This window comes from Zosterops lateralis (genome assembly GCF_965231275.1).
Source record: "Zosterops lateralis genome assembly, chromosome: 2".
Taxonomy (NCBI): Eukaryota; Metazoa; Chordata; class Aves; order Passeriformes; family Zosteropidae; genus Zosterops; species Zosterops lateralis.
The window spans coordinates 21,603,335-21,622,153 of NC_139763.1; the positions used below are offsets into that span (position 1 = coordinate 21,603,335).

The 18,819-nt window shown below is 35.7% G+C and overlaps 1 protein-coding gene across 6 annotated transcripts in view; it reads left to right on the forward strand.

Annotated features, from left to right (window-relative positions):
• The window catches only part of ANOS1 (anosmin 1), a gene marked incomplete at its 5' end in the record, with an annotated part of 132,372 nt that overhangs the window by 87,504 nt on the left and 26,049 nt on the right, over nucleotides 1–18,819 (forward strand). For all 6 annotated transcript variants that reach the window (XM_083855885.1, XM_083855886.1, XM_083855884.1 and 3 more), the window contains 3 exons: nucleotides 6,790–6,992; nucleotides 9,470–9,617; nucleotides 14,708–14,857. In XM_083855885.1, coding sequence (XP_083712011.1) covers nucleotides 6,790–6,992; nucleotides 9,470–9,617; nucleotides 14,708–14,857 — 501 coding nt within the window. The remainder of the gene's footprint in view (nucleotides 1–6,789; nucleotides 6,993–9,469; nucleotides 9,618–14,707; nucleotides 14,858–18,819) is intronic.

Sequence of the window (18,819 nt, forward strand, 5' to 3'; positions counted from 1 at the left end):
TAGTTTTTTGAGTGCCAGCATCTACTGGCCCCTGCTGAGCTCCTACAGGCACATTTAACCTCCAGTTTGGAAAAAGAAAGTGGATTTTGGCACATCACCTTTGGAAGTTTGCTGCCTGTCTGTGCTCTGTTTGTGTGAAGCGTGGACAGAAATTCACATCAGTGTTTCACTTCACCCTGTTGTGCCAAGACCAAGAGAAGATTATTATCTTGGTCAGACTTAGCAGAAGGTTTCTTCAAAAATAAACCCTTTGATCAGGAAACATGACAGTAATTCCTAAGACAGTTTCTCACGCAAGATACTGAACTTTTACCAATTGCTCATAAGTAATAATGAATAGAAAATTATTTGGGTTTGTTTTTTGCTTTAAAGGAGGACAAATATGATATTTAATCTGAATCTAGGAAGAAGTATGGCACCACAAAGTCTCTGTCACTAAATATTTTAAGATGTTAAGAGGAATATTCAAAAACGTGCTGTAATTACTCAGAGAGAGGATTTTTGTCTGGTTACCACAATACCGTTTTATACTGATTTGTGTTTTTGAAAATGCATAAAACATGCTCTCTAAGCAGACACAGCAAAATAAGGTTTTGTTTTATTCAAAATTATGTTAAGTCTTCTGAGGTAATTTCCATTAACTTTTTTATCACTAAATAAAGCTCCACATTTTCCAAATTAATTTAATTTCTCAGTCATGAAAGAGGCAAAGCCAGGAAAACAAGAGTATTTCATCAAGCATTTCAACTCGCCATTCTTCATCTAGTTGTGTTTTGAGGTCTGATCTACTGCAGCTTTGAATGCTCTTACACGATAAACCTTTGAGGTGAAGGTTTATTAGCTGTTCTACACTCCCTCATGTGTTCATCTGGGATGAACATTAATTTGTTGGCATTAATTCGTAAATAGTAAATAAAGTGTCAGGGCTGAGAATTTTTGAAATATTCAAAGCATAGGCATATGCTCCCTTTTTAAATTCTGTGTATTTATTTTTACAAAGTAAACTGAGGATTTACGTGTACTTGGCTGACATGACCCTTCACAGGGAATGAAGTGATGCTTTGTTTTGCCAAAATGTGATTCCAAATTTACAAGAAACACAGGTTGGACTATTTGTCTTTGGTGGAGTGGCTGAAAAATTAAGTGAATACTACCCCTAGAAAATGGATTCTTTCATATAAGTGGGACTGTGCACATAGACTTTTACATTGATACAGCTAGAATTGATCAAAATTTTCTGCTATTTTGGCAGTGGTTTCCACTTCTCTTTTCAGGGTTTTAAATTTTGTGTGCTTTTCTTTTATCTTTAATTGAGTGACAACAATTTGCAATAGCAGCAATAAATATAGGTAACTGAATACCTGACACAACATTTTTGATCCATAAAGATACAAATACCCTTCTATTCATATTTAGAGTGGCTCTCTCCAAGCTATTTCCTTTCTTCTGGAAGCAGGAGAGAACTGTTCCTACAATCCATAAATTAGTCTCTTTGGATGAAAACTACCCATGTTTTTCTTCCAGTAAGCCGGCATTGGATAGCTTAACCTAACTGGTCAGAAGCTGCTTGGCACTAGTAATATAATTTTCAATTTGTTGCATTTGGTTCATAGTTCTTAGGCTATTTTTTCCCTAATTTTTTATAATTTGTGATGAATGAACTCTCAGTGACAGAGACTTCAGTTAAGTCTAGGACTCAGTGTTAGGCATTTCTATGTCATATTTATCTCACTGGTCTGTAGGTGGATACTGTGCCATTTCCAGAGACAAGAAGATCAACACAATGAGCCCAAATCATCTGACCCTTTCACCTCTGCTAAAGGTTTTTATCTTCACCATGAAGGCAGTTGCCAGTGTACACTGGATAGATTGTCCAGCAAAAGGAAGCAGACAACATTGTTTTCACAGCACATAAGTACCATGCTGGATGTGATTTCATGCATACATTACTGAGTGTTAGAAAAACCAGAACAGACACCCACTCATGGCAATAAAATTCTTTCTGTTGCTCCTTTGAGACCAATGATTTTTTTATGCTGTTGCACAGCTGGTTTATGTGTACCATTTCCATCGGGCAGAGCCAGTTCTCCTGCTTACACCGTGGAACTGTTTAATGGTTGGAAACTTGTCTGTAGAGCAGCTTCAGCAGATTTTTAGAGTTGGAAGGTCTCATGTTTGAAAGATAGCAATGGGAGATCTATTCTGAGTCAGGAAAAATGCTCCATAAAACAGTTTAAATTATTATCACACTTGCTCTCACTTTTACTGCTCAGAATGAGAATTCTGATTCCAATGCCATTATTCCCCTCTGTAACACCTATTCCAAATCATTTACTGTTTTTACTAGGGTTGCCACATTTAAAGACAAAGTGGATGCACTGCAGCAGTGTATGATGTGATTCATGTGTATAGCTAGCTCACACTGTTTTTTAAGGTTTTGCAAAAGTGTTTCCAGTTACTATTGATTTAAAGAATTTTGGAAAATGTAAACTATTACTATGTTCACAAATATGAGTGTGGGAAGATGTTAATTTTGAAATTGTGATCGTGTGAGGGTTTTCTTTCTTTCCTTTATTTGCAGCAAGAAATCATCCCTTTTGGGGACTGGAGACAAAATTTTGCTTGTGATGGCTGAGTAGCCAGCAAGACAGGAATTTAAGTCCTTTGGGTATACTCAAGCCAAACACAATCCAGACAACTGGAGTACTTACCCCATGTGCTGGAACAGCAGCTTCAGCCTTGACCTAATGAAGCTATCATTTCTAGCAGTGAGAAACTATTTACTTGTCAGGCTGCTGAGACCAGAAATCTTTGGAGTTGAGGACAGCTGTCTGTGCCAAATTCTAGGATATATAGAATGACTTGTATTTTATTTGCGTTGTTGTATAAACTGCAAGGAAAAGCTGCAACTACAATCACTCTTTCTGCAAACCACAGAATTTGATTTAACACTCAGATAAATTCATGTATATAAAGTTTCAGTACTTTGCATTTGAAAAGCTGGCAGCAGTTTCCATTGCAGTAATTTTACATCTGTGTATCTGAATTATACATGTGGGCAGTCAGTCAAAGGGATCACAGGTATATGAAGACTAACAGTAGAATGCCTATTAGCTTTATTGTCAGCAGAACGTCACTTTAGCTTTATAGTTAGGTTAACAAACACCTTATGTAGTCAGCTTTATGATTCAGTACCAGTTATTAGACCTTGAAGTATTTTAGCATGAGTTGTATAGTGCTTTTAGTATCGACATGGACATAAGCGTAACAGACCACCTTTAGCAGCATGACTTTTCCATTCAATAATGCAGAAAAAGGCAACCAATCTGTTATGTGATAACTGGCTGGCATGCATTGTAGAGGAGCATGCTTGTAAACATGTCACTTTTTATTTTGTTTTCCTGGGTTCTTGTTTTTTGGGATGCCTAGGGAGTGTAGAGGTTTTTTTAGTGCTTTCTTTGAAGGTTGGATTTGGGTTTTTTGGTTTTTTTTCCTGTTAACAGAGATCACACTATCTTACCCTGCTATTCCTTCTCACTTGTCTGCTTTGCTGCTGAAACTAAATCCTTTCAAATGAAGAAACAATTAATATTCTTGAGTTCTTAACTAACCAAATGATCATTCTGTCACTTGCTATAGTGATGAGTGTCACAGAAATATATCAAAATACTTGACTAAATTATAGTATTTCATAGTGGTATTGAAATACTTAATATGGAATGGATCCTAATCTGATATAAAATTCTCACTGTCTTAATACTTCAGGTAATACACCCCAAATCCACAAAATATTTTACTACTGCATCCATATAAACAGACAGGATTTTTTTTTTCAGTTGATTAAATTCAAAACTGTGGTAAGTTTTGTTTGTCTTTGATATTTTATATCTTTATAGCTTATTATTTTCTTAATCTACTAGTTTTAATAAAGCTCTGATGTATGATTTTCTCATGCAAATGTGTTACTTTCAATGTCACACCTTTTCATGTCTGTGAGCTGCAGATCTCCTCCTTTCTGTCTTCTACCACCACCACTGTTCTTGTTTAAAGGCATTTTTGTGGATGACATTTGAGAGGCTTGCAAGAGAGTCTTTGAAGAAAGAGGGCACTCAGGAAAATATCTGCTATTGCTGTATTATTTCGCATGTATATTCCCTCTAAGAGGACATTCTTTCTGTTTTTAACTGCAATTACCCAATGATTTTAATGCAATGTTTGCATTTTCACACAGCAAAGTATGAACATTATTAGATTTTCTTTCAAATGTGGATCAGTGTTATGACTGCTGACTGTGTCTAGTGAGCACAGAAGAAATGCTACTGATGAAGTAATGTTGTCAGTAAACTACAATTATAAAAGTACAAAGTGATACACTGGTGCTGTAGAATTTTGAAGAAATGATCTATTGGTTTCAGTACACATATGATCAGTACACAAATGATCTATTAGTTTCAGTACATAGTTCTTTCTTACTGCTTTCTTTTGCTGGAATGGACATACAGACATTTGAAAAGAAAGAATCCAAATTTGGTCATTTTCTTTTAGACCTACAAAAATTGGTGAAGAGAACTTCAAGATATTTTTACTCATGTAATACACTTTGTCCAAACGAGCTATTTAATTTAACTTTTATATCTTTTTTTTTTTTTAATGACTCTCTATATCTTGTAGACACAGAATGAAGAGAAACATGTTTTATAGGTTGAATTATTTTTGCTTATATCTGACCATTTGGGAAGATATGTTCTCTGAAACACTTGAATTTTATCCCATATGTTTTGTATACATAATACATGATGCATAGCACTTCTGGGAGATAACCTGAATAATTCACCTACAGTAATATGATCATGTTGCACTTCAGGTTATAAATGTTTTATATCCCTAATATAATGTCATATAACAGAAAAAAGGCCCTAACATTTTAAATCAGTGAAGATGGATGCTTAATAAAAGTCTTAGATGTGTGAATCATGATTCTGTTTTTTTTTTTTTTTAATTTACCTAAATTACATTTTATACCTACTTACTAAATAACAGAAGTAAATGAAAAATTGTATGAGAGAATAGTACAAACCATTTAGCTATTTTTTAAAAATTCTGGAATAGTTTAACATACTTTGAGATGGAGTGGTTGGCAACTTCGCAGGTAAGGAAATAAGAGTAGCAGCAGTGCTTCTCCAAAGCCAGAAAAAATGGAAACAACTGACTTGCTAGTGGATTAAAAAACAGAAGTGAGAAGTGAGACATTCTTACTATTTGGAAATTATGTTAAATTTCCAGAATTCTTAAATTTGGTTTGTAACTTTTATGGCCAAAAGTTAGGTTGAATTATATGTGTGAGGAAACAGAGACATCCATTACTATTTAACTAAAATGGAATGTGCGAGGAAACAGGAGTATCCATTGTTATTTCAGCAAAAGTCCTGTTCAATAACAGAAATAAGTAATTTTTTCACATCTGCTGATCTTTAAAAGGGAAATGCTGTCTTTATTAATTTTGAATGTGTCTTTTTTCTAAACTAAATGATGGAATTTTTCAGTAAGACCATTTGTCATAGGGATTGTCTGATGAATTAAGTATGCCTGGAATGTTTATTTAACAGCTCATTTACCATTATAAAATAATGCAGGTGAACCATAGAGTAAATGAATGTTTGATGTCCCCTTCTTGCACCTCCAGTTTAATTTCGTGCAAATAAGTGATGGCTCATGTAGGTGTAAGTTTGTAACATGTACTCAATTACTGTGAATTTCCTCTACTCTTCTGATATACTTTAATTTTTGGGGCTTTTTTTTTTGAGTCTTGCTACTTACTTCTACGTAAATTTTGATTTCGCAGTTTCCTTGTATTTTGTCAGCAAGTTTTGGCTGCCACAAACATTTAAAAAAAGGTAGAAATGAAAAAGTGGGATTAAAAAGTAGGAGTCGGTAAACAGCAAGCTGGACTTTCAGAAGCTTTGTTGCAAAATCTTCATTGATTCACATTACTTGGGACCAGGATATTATATAATGAGTCCACAAGGAGGACCTTACATTCAATATTGGAAAAGATTAAATATTGAATCTTATTCAAACTCTGACTGTTGTGTGTCCTTGACTCTAGAGTCAGCACAAAGACAACTGAAGGAATACTGTATCAGTTGATAATGCCCAGGAATTGAACCAGAATAGTGAAATAAATCAAAGGGGTAGCTAATTGCTTTTTGACATTCCAGAAAAAAACCCTATAGATTTTTACCATGGCATAATACATCATTATGCTTTAATTACATTTATTCTAAGGAAGTGTTTATGTCCCATGGTGGTAGATATCAATATTAGAATTTCGAAGAAAGATTCAATGTGTCAAAACATAATTTCATTATCTGAGAATTACCTGGCAACAAAGAAATTTCAATGTTTCAGCCATACAGTTCTGTGGTGACTCTACAAGGCCACTTGTAGAACCTGAGTGTTTTACACCCACTGTGTATTTATGGCAGGTGACAAAAGGAAAACTGATAGTCTGGTACATTTTGATAAAGCTTCATAGTGTTTGTCAACTGTCAACAATGCAGACAAACTAGCCGCTAACCCATAATTTTTATTTCAGTAGAGTTTGAATTTCTAGAATTTTCAAGAAAGCCGTATCAGTTCTGGGATGTCTTTGCCTAAATTTTCCTCAATGTATTTAGAGTGTTTAATCCAGCTCATGAATGCCTCATAAATACATAAGGAGAAGATGATCTTTACCTTACTGAAGATAATTTTTCTCTTAGAATATTTTCATTTTTTTCTAAATTCTAGATCCATCTGCTCCACCAGCCCCATCTAATATCAGGATTGCCAATATCAGTGCAAACAATGATGGGAGTGTAAATGCAATGATTACTTGGGATCTTCCAGAAGAGCCTGATATCCCAGTGCACCACTACAAAGTCTTCTGGAGCTGGACGTACAGCAAATATGTAATTCCAGCAAAAAAAAAGAGAAGGAAGATTACCGATGGGGTAAGAAAGAAATCAGTAACTCTGACAGAAATATGGAGGTTTTTTTGACACAAAATAGAGTGTAAGCATAAAATGTGTGATAAGTTCAATGATTTCAGCCGCTGGTAAAGTAGTGGTCCTAATTTTTAATACCACAAAGCCTGTAGACAATTTTGACCTCTTAATACTTTTCTTACACTGGACTCTTAATCCTTTTCTTACACTGGACTCAAGGAGAGAAGTGAACTTCTGGCTTACAATACAGGTAAATATGATAAGATTTTTCAGGAAAGATGAATGAAAAGTTAAATGCTGTTAGTCCTCTAAATTTAGGCTTATACAATTAGTGTTTCTTTAAGTGTTTATTTTATTTAAAAAGCCTGACATCATCTGTCATATTGTTCTTTCATTACACAAATAAAACTTGTGACGCAGTCATAGAGTAATCACTAAATAGTCAGTGTAGGTCCTAGGGAAAAACATTCCCAAAGCTCTTTATATAAACTGCTGTACCAAAGATCTGGCAGTATTTCCCTAGCAGCAAGTCCTTATGAATTTCTTGAGTAATGTATTAAATACTGCTTCATTGGAAAGTTTTTGTTATGATATCCTTAAGCATATTGCATATTATTTTAAAGCAATTAATAGAAATAATTAGATAGAAATAACAGAAATCAGTTGGACATAACTTGATTCTCAGTGCTCTTGATAGTGAGAATTTGGTCCCATGTCTGTGTTAACACTGTGTTTTGGCTCCAGCTGCCCATTGCACTGTGATGAGTGACAGTCAGAGGGTCACAATTCCCCCTCTGTTCCTCAGTCAGCAAACCCTGGCAGAAATAAAGGCAGTGGAGGCTGTGTGATGAAATCATGCAAGTCAGTTTGCACAGAAAGGAGGGTTAGTTGATTATTGTCCTTTAAAAAAAAGAATTGTGGCAAGAGAGGAGTAGGGTTGGACTGTGCTACAAAGAAAAGTTTGTGTTCCTCAAGAAACCTGACATTGGGAAAGACCTTCAGAAAGAGGCTTCAGCCTAAAGATAACAGAGAGCTTTCTCTCTACAAACTGTTCTGTACATCAGAAACCCCAGAGAATTTAAAAATTGAGCTGGGTCTTTAATACCTTTCCATAAGCTCTTCCTACATAGGTCCGTTAGAACATTACAGTAATTGAGACCAAGTTCTCACCTTGAATATAAGGAAATATGAGGTGTATTTTATAGAAAAAAATATCTACAATATCTATCATATTACTCCTGACTTGTACTTTTTCTTCTGCAGCATGTCATGAAACTGCACAGCAATGCCAGTGAGAGTCAAGGCTCTCCAGATGCTATTGCTAACCAATGGTCATTTGAATATTGTAGCAGCTCTTAGGCTAAAGGATGGCAAATGCACAAACATTTAAAAAAAGGAAAGGTGGAAAAGTCTTAATTGTTAAAGATGACTGAAGATTATTTTTGTCCAGTTTTCATCTTTAGTTGTAGCCCAATCCAAATAATTTCATACTGATTTCCATATGAATTCATTCCAGGTAGACATTGAATTAGTTTGACTACAATATTGACACTGTTTCAAGAGTTGTACTCAATATGTCAGCACATTAAACCAGTAAATATTAGTACTAAATACTTTTTGTCAATCCCCTTTTTAACATCCCAAGTGTTAAATATGGGATGGTTACCTTGGTACATGGTTATCTTTTTTTACTGTATATGGACTGTCAAACTTAAAAGGCACAAGGAATTCTAATGAATTTTTTATAATTAAATCTAGCAAGATAAAATATAAGACTGAGAAGGCTGGGCTTCTCTTTACAATATCACGTATATCATACCTTGCCTTAATGTATGAGATTTTGACTGGACAATGATAAGCCTAATCTGTTGTTTCCCCATTTTAGACACTTCTGTGACATTGGAAACTATATTTTTTCTATTCTATTTTCCATTCTACACAGGAAAAGTAGATTCATTCCTTCCAATGAGAGAGTATTTTTGGTTGGTGCTTGTTTTTTAATTTTTTATTTTCAAGAGTTGCAACCAATAGAATGTATTGAAAAATGTATGAAATGTTGGAATGTTGGACTTTGACTATCTTCAGACTGACTGTCTCTAGAAATAAGTTTTCAATTGCTTTACTAACACAGAAATTGGGGAATAAAGTGCTTAAATTCCTTTTGCTAAAATGATTTTGGCATAAGGGAAAAACCTTGTTGTATAGAAGAAAACCCCTTAAGTTTAGCCTAAACAATAGATTTGAAATTGCCAAGAAACTGCCAAAATTATGCAAGCATCATGCAGCTTAGTAGTTTTTAAATGACACAGAAAAAAAGGAGTCCAATTAAAGGAATCTTTTACAGAAAGGAAATTTTGCTCTGAAATTTATATATGGGTTTTCTAACTTCAAAAAGTAGTGTGCCTAAGATAACAAGCCTGCTTTTAATAAAAGCCTGTGTTTCAGCAATATTATAACCGCTTTGTATATTTATTCTGTTATAGGCCCAAAATTATGTGGTCCTGGAGGGGCTCCAACCCAACAGCAACTACAATGTAGAGCTGCAGGCAGTAACACGTTGGGGTCAGATACGCCTCAAAAGTGCTAAGGTTTCTCTCCATTTTAGCACGACTCAGGACATCAGGAGTAATAGTGAGTAATCACACTCAAACACCTGAATGTTTTCTCTCTCCTTTATCTGGAATTTGAATGTTTTATATAATGATTCCTTAAATTTAAAAAAAATCATTTTCTTAAAGCGGGCTGTTCCACAGCACAATGATCATCCCCTGGTCAAGTAATCTTTTCATGGTAAATTTCTTATTTAAAAATTGGTTATAGTTTTTGCCTAATTCTTTGACTTAGACTCTATTCACCTAGAAGAAAATGGAAGCCTTTGCGTAACTGTAGCATTAATATTTTTAGATCCAATACAGGTATAAATACTGACTGTGTTTCTAAAAGGATGGAACAAAACCATTTTTGTGTGTCTTAACTGGACAGTATTCACCTGCAATGTTTTTCAAAATCCTGGCTATTTTTAGTAGCCCATTAATTCAGATTCTTGGACACAAAAGCTTATGTCTACTATGAATTGATATATAAAACATTGACTCTTCTTTTAGGGAATCTAAAACATTCCTTGTCTGACAACCATGCATTGTCAAAATATTGCACACATAGGACCCACATTCAAATTAGAATCTCAGAGTGTTTAGATGTTAGGTTATTTTTAAGGTCTTTAGAACCTCACATGCTAAGTAATATAATTGCAAACTGTATCTGAATCTGGCAGAAAACCACGATTCTTAGCCTTGTTTAAATGCTATTTATACAATTACAGTACTGAGTTACTGCTCCAATTGCTGATGGGTCTCTAATTAACTAATACAGCAGAGTTCTGATAATAAGATGTTAAAGTATATGATTTTAATTATTTTGCCCTGACTCCATTTCATTTTCTATTCATTTGCATTCTTTCTTTAAAGTACACTCAGAGTTTAAACTTGTAGCCATTTTAATAAGAGAACTGTAATTACTTTCAGCCTCACTAATCAACTGCTATTGTTGCCATATTCTGTTTGGGTATACATAAAATATTGTAATGTGGCTGTTAGCTATAACAGACCTTCTTGTCTGTAGTTGCTTCACATAATAATGTACCCAGAAGAAAAAAGAAGCTGAAGTATCTTTCTTTTTCTCATATTAAATTAATCTTTACTACTTTTCTGGGCCATCTTGAGAGACAGCAGAAGGTCAAGTTTTTGTCTCTTCCATACATTGAGTCTTTGCATCAAATCCATACCAGAATATCAGTTTGAATCTCCACAGTCTGTATATTAGGCAAGTCTGAGTTAAGTCCTCAGTGAAGCCCAATGTAAGTGAATATGAGTTCTGCCTTTTCCTTATTGGCCTTCCTAGATTGTACCTGTGCTTTTTCATCCCCTAGAAAAGTAGCCTAGTTTGCAGGACTCTACATGATATCAAACTCTTCTTACACACATTAGATTCTCCTTCCTTTTCTATTTTCTCCTTCTCCATTAAGTTCTCCTTCCTTTTCTATATATACATGGGAGATCTAATAGAGGAAAAAATAACTGTGGGAACTGGGTGTCTAATTCCATACACTGAGCCATTGAGCTCCACTAGAAGTGTATCATTAGTGTTCATGAGAGATTTCAAATTTTGCTGATTCTTTTCCTAAGAATTTTTTTTTGCGCACTTTGCTACTTTTTTTCTCCTCTTTTTCTCCCCCCTGCAAAGTTCACTAGATAAACAAGCAAAAAAATTTTTTCTGCACCCTCCCTGTACCCAATTTTCTGCTCCTTTTGATAAAGTTGCTGTGAAGTTCTGGCTCTTGTTGCAGAATTTTAAGGTATTTAGTTTTCAGCCCAGTCATCTTGACTGTCATGTGTCGCTCTGAATTTTTTTGCTTTTGAGTCTTTAAATTTTTGTTGCAAGGTTCTCACTCAGCTTCATAAAAACAATGTATATTTTTAGAATTTATTGGTGTGTTTACATATTTGTTCTCTGGGAGAAGAAATGTGATTGATGGTGATGTTAACCAACAAAGTTCATGAGGTGGTAACTTCTCTAGCCAATCTTTGGCCTCTTGTACAAAGTGCATATAAGCTGTTGGAGTCAATAAATAAATGAGAGCTTTCACTGCTTGACCTGCTGCTGCCTGGTCGTCTTTTATGTGTCCGAAATTGGGACAGTCATGTCACCACATGAGATCACAGCTTTAAGGCAGGCCTCAACTCACAGCTGAATTTACATTAAATAAAAGAATCCTGGTGCTGGGGTTTTAGTTGTCTGAGGTTGGTCTGTGTTGTCTAAGAGGCAGAAAATTCTAGATGCCATTATATACAACTTGTCACAGAGGAAGTGGGCAAGCTTTTTAAGTTTTTTTTTTTATTAGTAGTATAGCTTTATAAATGTTTCCATCTTGGGAGCAGGGATAATTAATCAACTGACCTTTGTCATGGTTTATTGGTACTCTTGACATTAGGTCAGACCATCATAATCTTTAAACATTATAGTAAATAAAGACTTTCCATACAACAAAAGCCTTCTAAATCAAAGCTGAGTAATTGAGATATGAGCATGTCATTTACTGTACTGTTCCACACTTAGTGTGAGAAATCCTCTCACTGGTAGGACTGTATTAGCTCTCCATGGCCTCACTGATGTTCTTCTGACTCTCTTGGTCTATATCACCCCTGGGTTTATGTTGGGACAAGATCTTTGTTTCAGTTTTCCCTCTTCAAACATTGGATTTTTCAGAATCTGATGCAGGTCACATCTGAGTTATTGCTTACAAATCCTCTTCCAAATGGAGTTCATGCCATGCCTCACATGTGACTTTCTGTCCACTCCAGTGGCACTTCTTTCCTATCATTGTCCCAGGTAGATTTAAATTCCTTCCACCCTGTCCTCTCCTTGGTTGTTTTGCTTCAAAAAACAGACCATCGGTAGCGTTAGTGAAAGTTTGCTATCTACTTGTGTCTAATTAGTACAGACTTTCTAATGCCTTGTGGTTTATTTTGCTTTACTGGGATGATCTTTTTGGATTAAAAGGTACAAAAAGGTACATTAGTTGTTCTATTTTCTTTTTAACTGGAGTAAAACTATACAGAGAACAATATTTTTGCAATCTCATATACTTCAAGTATTTTGACTGTTCAAATTATGAACATCCATTTTATTTTTTATTTAATGAGCAGTATTTTCTTTTTAACTGTAAATCAGTTCCTGTACCAACTAAAACACATATTTGTTTTAGAATTTTTCAGTAGTAAGTTTATATAAAAATCTGAGCCTCCCTTTTCTTAAAGCCAAGAGGTAAAGGATTCAAGATTCTTTGAAACTAAACCATTGATATCATACATTTTAATCAATAGAGCACTCTGCCGAGAGGTGTATTTAGGCCTTTTTGGATATTTTTTAAATGGCTAGATTATATCTTACATAGAAAAGCAAGTAAAAACTACTCCTGGATGAGATGCAAATTCATCTTCTATGTCTCACTCAGGTTAGTGAGGTACAGAGCCAGTCCTGCTTGAGAGGACTGCACTTTTAAGAATACTCAGAAGGAGATGGAGAAATATGAAAAAGAAACAAAAAAATTGCCTGAAATAAGGACATGACATTCATGGCTTGTCTTTATTTTGGGACTTCCTTGGCCTTTGGGAAGTAATTTCAGAAGCAAGATGCCAATTTTGCTGAAGTCTCACTGTCAGATACTCTTTGTGCAGAATTAAGCTCTTGTTTTTAGGTCTCTGTTCCTATTGTCAGAATAGATAGTCCATACCCCTCTGAAGTAATTTAGTCCTACACACCTCTGTGAGCTTTGACCTCAGCCCTCTGGCATTACATTTCCCCACATTCGAAATGCATTGCCTCACTATATTTGTGTGCTTCACTTCTGGGAAATGTAGCAAGATTCTTGCTTGATCCTTATATAGAAATATTCTAAATTAGTGTCCTGGTTTTTGTGGAAGTGGAGCAGACAGAGAATAGCAAAGCAGAGATTTAATAAAATTTAAATAATTTTAATAGAGGAATATCTAATAGGTTTTAGTTTGTACTTCTCTCTGTAACTGTTTCATTTCCATTTAGGTAGTAGTAACATTATGGTTACCTTAAGAAAGAATTTCATTGAATTTGGTAGTTTAATTTAAAACAAACAAAATGAAAAATTGTATCAGATTAAGCAAAGGGCCAAAAAAGTAAAATTTGGCCATAAACCAAGTTTCAATTGAAGCTACATAAAGGCAAAATGTTTAATTTTATATGTTGCTTGTGACAATTTTGAAACCTGAATCTTTCCCTCTTTCAAGTATGCAGTTAATAATTTGCCACTTCCTTATTATTGGACTCGTCAGTTTTAATTTAGGTGTAATATTGAATTATATACAGCTTTTTTGTTTGTTTATAATCTGATCCTCCTAATTGGATCAGATACATTTCCAAGTGTGCAATGGAAAGTGCAGTTTGAATGAACATTTCTTCCTTTTCAACTGAAAGTATCTATAAGTAGTGTCAGCCCTGATAAATGTTAATATTTTTATCAAACAAAATGCTTGATGAGGGACATCCAATTGCAATTGCTTGTTGGAAGCAAGGCATGCGTCACCAAGGGAATTGCTGAAAGAAAATTCTGCTCATGCAATGTTTTCCAAACCTTCACCATTCCCTGCTGGGAACAGGAAAGTGGGCAAGACAGATCTTTAATCTGACCACAGTGTTCTTATATAGCATAACATATTTACTTTGATGTAGTAACCAAATATGGCAGTCTCTGTGTTACAGTTAATGCTGTCCTTGGATTTTGTGCACATACAAACATTGCATGAATATAAAGACTGTGAAGTATTACAGAGAACTACTGGCAGATCTTGTGCCTGTTTAAAAAATCATTGTGTTAACATTTCTTGTTTTGGGGGGTATAAATACAGTCCATTTCCTTATTACTCTACTGAAAATTTACAGACCATTTACTGTAAAAACATATTTATCTTTTTTGGTCACTTTTTAAATTTGACTGAATTTCAAATGAGTGATTTTTCAGCCACTATGGACAGTTAATTCTTTATATTTATTTTATGTAGTTAAGAAATGGAAATAAGATCATTTGGAATAAAAATACCATTATTTTCTGAACTTCAGCAACTCTAGCATAGTCACTATACAGCACTGTAGTTAACTACATAGTTTCCTGATTGTTCTATGTATTGCAGAGGAACGGACATCTGCTGGGAAACCACAGAAAGGACTGGTAGATCCTTACCCAAACTTTCAAAGAAGGAAAACCACTCGTTTTCTTAAAATTGGAACACCTTTCTATCAGGACAATCAACTTCAAGTCAAAGTCTACTGGAAGAAGACAGGTGTGTCAAATTTTGCTTTGCTATTTTCTCTAATGAGGACTCTTGTCATCCATCTCAGAGTTGTAGAACATTAACACAATATTATAAGTAATTAATAGTTGAATCCTACACCCATCCTTTCATCCCTTCATCGTCACATTAGAGGGAAACTTTGCCTCTCCTCTTTGTGTTGCGTATATGTCTTACAGAAGGAAATGACATGAATCAGCTATCCAAAAATTATAGCCAGTCATGTTGGGACACTGAACCTTCACTGAGCTGAGATAATTTTTATTTTAGTAGGAATTACCTCTGTAAAGTTTAAATAGCAGAATTTGGCATTACTTCCAAAAATTTTGGACATATGAATGTTTGGCTTTATGCCAAACTTTAAGTCACCTTTATTTAGAACAGAATGGATAGTTGGTCATGATCAGAAAACATCTCGAAGTTAGTTTTCTTCTAGGCTGCATCCTTCTGGTTTGCAGAAAAATCTTAACAACTTTATGGTTTTAACAATTTTATGTTTTATTCCTCCAGTCAAAAGGATAATTACATGAATTTAAAGTGTCTGTTCATATTCAGAAATCAATAAAGGGATTTTCCTTTCCTGTCCTCTAAGAGCATATAGGTTGCTCCAGTTTAGTCATAACAGGTTCATATGCTATTATTTCAAAATATACTCACGCTGTTCATTTTTTAACTTGGAGCAATCTACACGTGTATCAATAACACTAAATTAAATCCATTCAATTTTTGTGCTTGAAATAAAGGTCTATAAAGTGGATAGTCATGTTTTCTTCTTGAACTTTTCAAAGAATTTCAGAAATATTTAAGTGCTTTTAGATTTAGATCCATGTGGCTATATAGATGTTCAATTATGCTATGTAATATAGGAATATGCCACACTGGATATTGTGGATTGTGAGAGGTATCCTTTGTTTCTTATCCTTTGCCTGCCTTTTTGAATGGTTACCTTCCAGGCCTTGCTATGGCAATTACTTTCAAATCCATCCTTATTCCTCCCTAAAACCTGCAAGCTTTGGTTCAGCTGAGTACATGCACATTTTGAGTATTTGTCGCTGTCTTGGCTATACTAGATTTTTTTTTTTTTTTTGCTTGCTTTTCTCCATTATATTTCATTTTTGAGCTGCTTCATGGAAAGCTGGAACAATTTAAAGTTTAAATAAAAGTTGAGGCAATTTTAATTGAGAATATTCATTTTACCAAAAAATGTGGGGTTTGTTATCTGAAGTGAGATTTGTATATTCTGAGCTTTGTCAGGACTGATCACCTTAAACTTTGGCCTCTGCAAGTGAGATGTCAACTCATTGTCCAAGCTCCTTTTATTGTTAGAAAAGAAAAGCAGGTGACTTCTGAAGCAATTCATCCCCCACAACAGCAGAATTGCTCTCTGGAGATGCCTCTCCTCTTTACTGAGAACAGAGGGGAGCCTAGAAAGCTCATTTGTAGAAAGCTTAGAGATGCCTAACGAGTCTCTGTGAGCTGAGGTTCTATTCTTGGCAGTCTGAGTTGAAAAAAATGAGGGACAGGATTCAAAGATGAGGAGACAATGTCTCCCACAGGCGTCAGATGGGGTTGTGCAACTCACAGTCTGCAGGCGAGATTCAGCCCAGTGGAACAATCAATCCTGCTGCAGCTGTTTTCCTGCCAGCCTGCTGCAAGAAGAAAAATCATGTGTCCTGTGACCAAAATGCCAGCACCCCTACTGACATTCACCTTGTGAATAGTTTGCCAAAGTTAGTTATACTTAATGGAGGGAAAATCCTGAGCAGAACAGCAATATTCTTGTTCCAACACAGATATCTTGAACTAAGTGTCCACTGTTTATAATGGTATTACAACATAGCTATTGAACTTAGAGGCATTGCACCATAGAAAACTAAATGTTTCCATCTAAATCTGGAGCTGAATCTCACTGTCTGCTACATACCTGGAGGTAATATTTGTATTAAGGGCTATAAATGTCTATAAAAAGAAATAAGGTAGTCACCATCCTTATAGTGACTCATAGTGCGGAAATAAGAGGATTTCAAAGTGGCATAATTTCCAGAACTGGAGAATGTCAAAGACAGCTATGTTACAGACCTGTCAAAAATGACATGGATTTACATGCTGTCACCTTGTGCCAGGGGTGTACTAGCTGAGTTGCTGACTGTACAGCTGACTCATCTTGTGTGGAGCTCTGTGCATCCAGGTACATAAGGGGACACCCAGAAACCCATTTTGGCCCTGGGCTGGGGACAAGTTCTGTGAGGCACACTGGGGTGTTCAGGTACATTCCCCCGCCATGCAGAGGAAGGTGCTTTTGTTTTTCTTGCAGAAGAAGCAGTGATAGCAAAGGTGTGTGAAGAGGGGCAGAATATGACTTACTTTCTTTTTTTTTTTTCTTTTTTAAAAAGAAAATATCAGTATTCTGAGTGACAGCACATGTAGTAACTCAGCAGGAGCCATTGCCTTGTGTGGAACTAAAATATAGCCAAATTACCTGCTCCTGAGAAGCCAGCAGCTTCTACAGGCTCTTGCAAGAGTTTGGAGATTATGTAGTGCATGGATGAGGTACTGTAAATTTGGTAGTAACAATTTACTGCAGAGCAGGTCTGTGTGACTGTGCAAGGAACACAGCAGGAAAATCACATTGTCTTCATGAAAAACAGCAGTTACTGAGACAGCTGTGCTGGGAACTGTACCCACACATCTTTCACCTTTATGAACTGCACTAGATCATGTAGGAGGTAGTAGAGTGCAGCAACTATAATAGGAAATACTGAGTGAGACCTTACCTGAGCCTGCTCAGTGGCATGGCATCTATTTTTATTGGAGGTAGGCAATCAGAGTTGAAATAGTTCTTGAAAAAAAATTGACCTATTTGTCTCCTACATGGTGGGCGAGCACAGAAGTCCCTGTTGATTGCCCTAATGTTCTCATTTTTGTCTAGTTTGCTATTAAAAATCAACACCTTTTTTTGGTGGAGAAACACAGCCTTTCTGTAGTCCTAAATTAGAATGTGTAACTTTAAAACAGAAAAAAATAAGAGGCCAGTGTGAAACCATGTGAAAGAAGTAGGTTGATAAGTGTAAGAGTTACCATGATAAAAAAAAAATAAATCAAGAAATAAACATCTCAAGCTTAAACATGTTGGACATTTGTAAACTGATCAAATTTCATTTGGATATAGTAGTCTTTGCTTTGTCTGGTATGGTTTTCAAGTATTTTTTGGACTTTCTGTGTTAGACTTCATGGCACGAACAAGAGATGGTTGCAGAAATTATGAAATAAAAATGTTACTTAGAATTTAGATGGGCTTTTTTTAGATTAAGATTTAAACCAGTATGTCATCGCAGAATCACAAAATGGCTGGGTTTGGAAGGGACCTCTGGAGATGATCTAGTCCAGCCTCCCTGGTAAACCAGGTTCACTTAGAGTAGATTGCACAGGATCACATCCAGGCAGGTTTCAAATATCTCCAGAGAAAGAGACTCCACAACCCTTCTGGGAATCCTGCTACAGTGTTCTGTCACCCTCTAAGGAAAGGATTTTTTCCTTATTTAGATGAACATTTTTCTGTTTCAGTTTCTTCACATTGTCCCTTGTCCTGTTACTGGGTGCATCTGAAGACTGTGGCCCCATCTGCTTGACACCCATCCTTAAGATATTTGTAAGCATTGATAACATCCCCTCTAAGGCTCTCTTCTCTAGGCTGAAGGGGCCCAGCTACCTCAGCCTTTCCCCATAGGAGAAAAGCTCCTGTCCCGCAGTCATCATTGTTGCCCTCCATTGGACCTGCTCCAGGAGTTCCATGTCTCTCTTGTCCTGAGGAGCTCAGAACTGGACAGAACACTCTAGATGTGCCATTCCAGGGCTGAGCAGAGGGGCAGGATCACCTCCCTGCTGGCAATGCTCCTCCTAATGTTCCCCAGGATCCCATTGGCCTTCCTGGCCACAAGGACACTCTGCTGGCT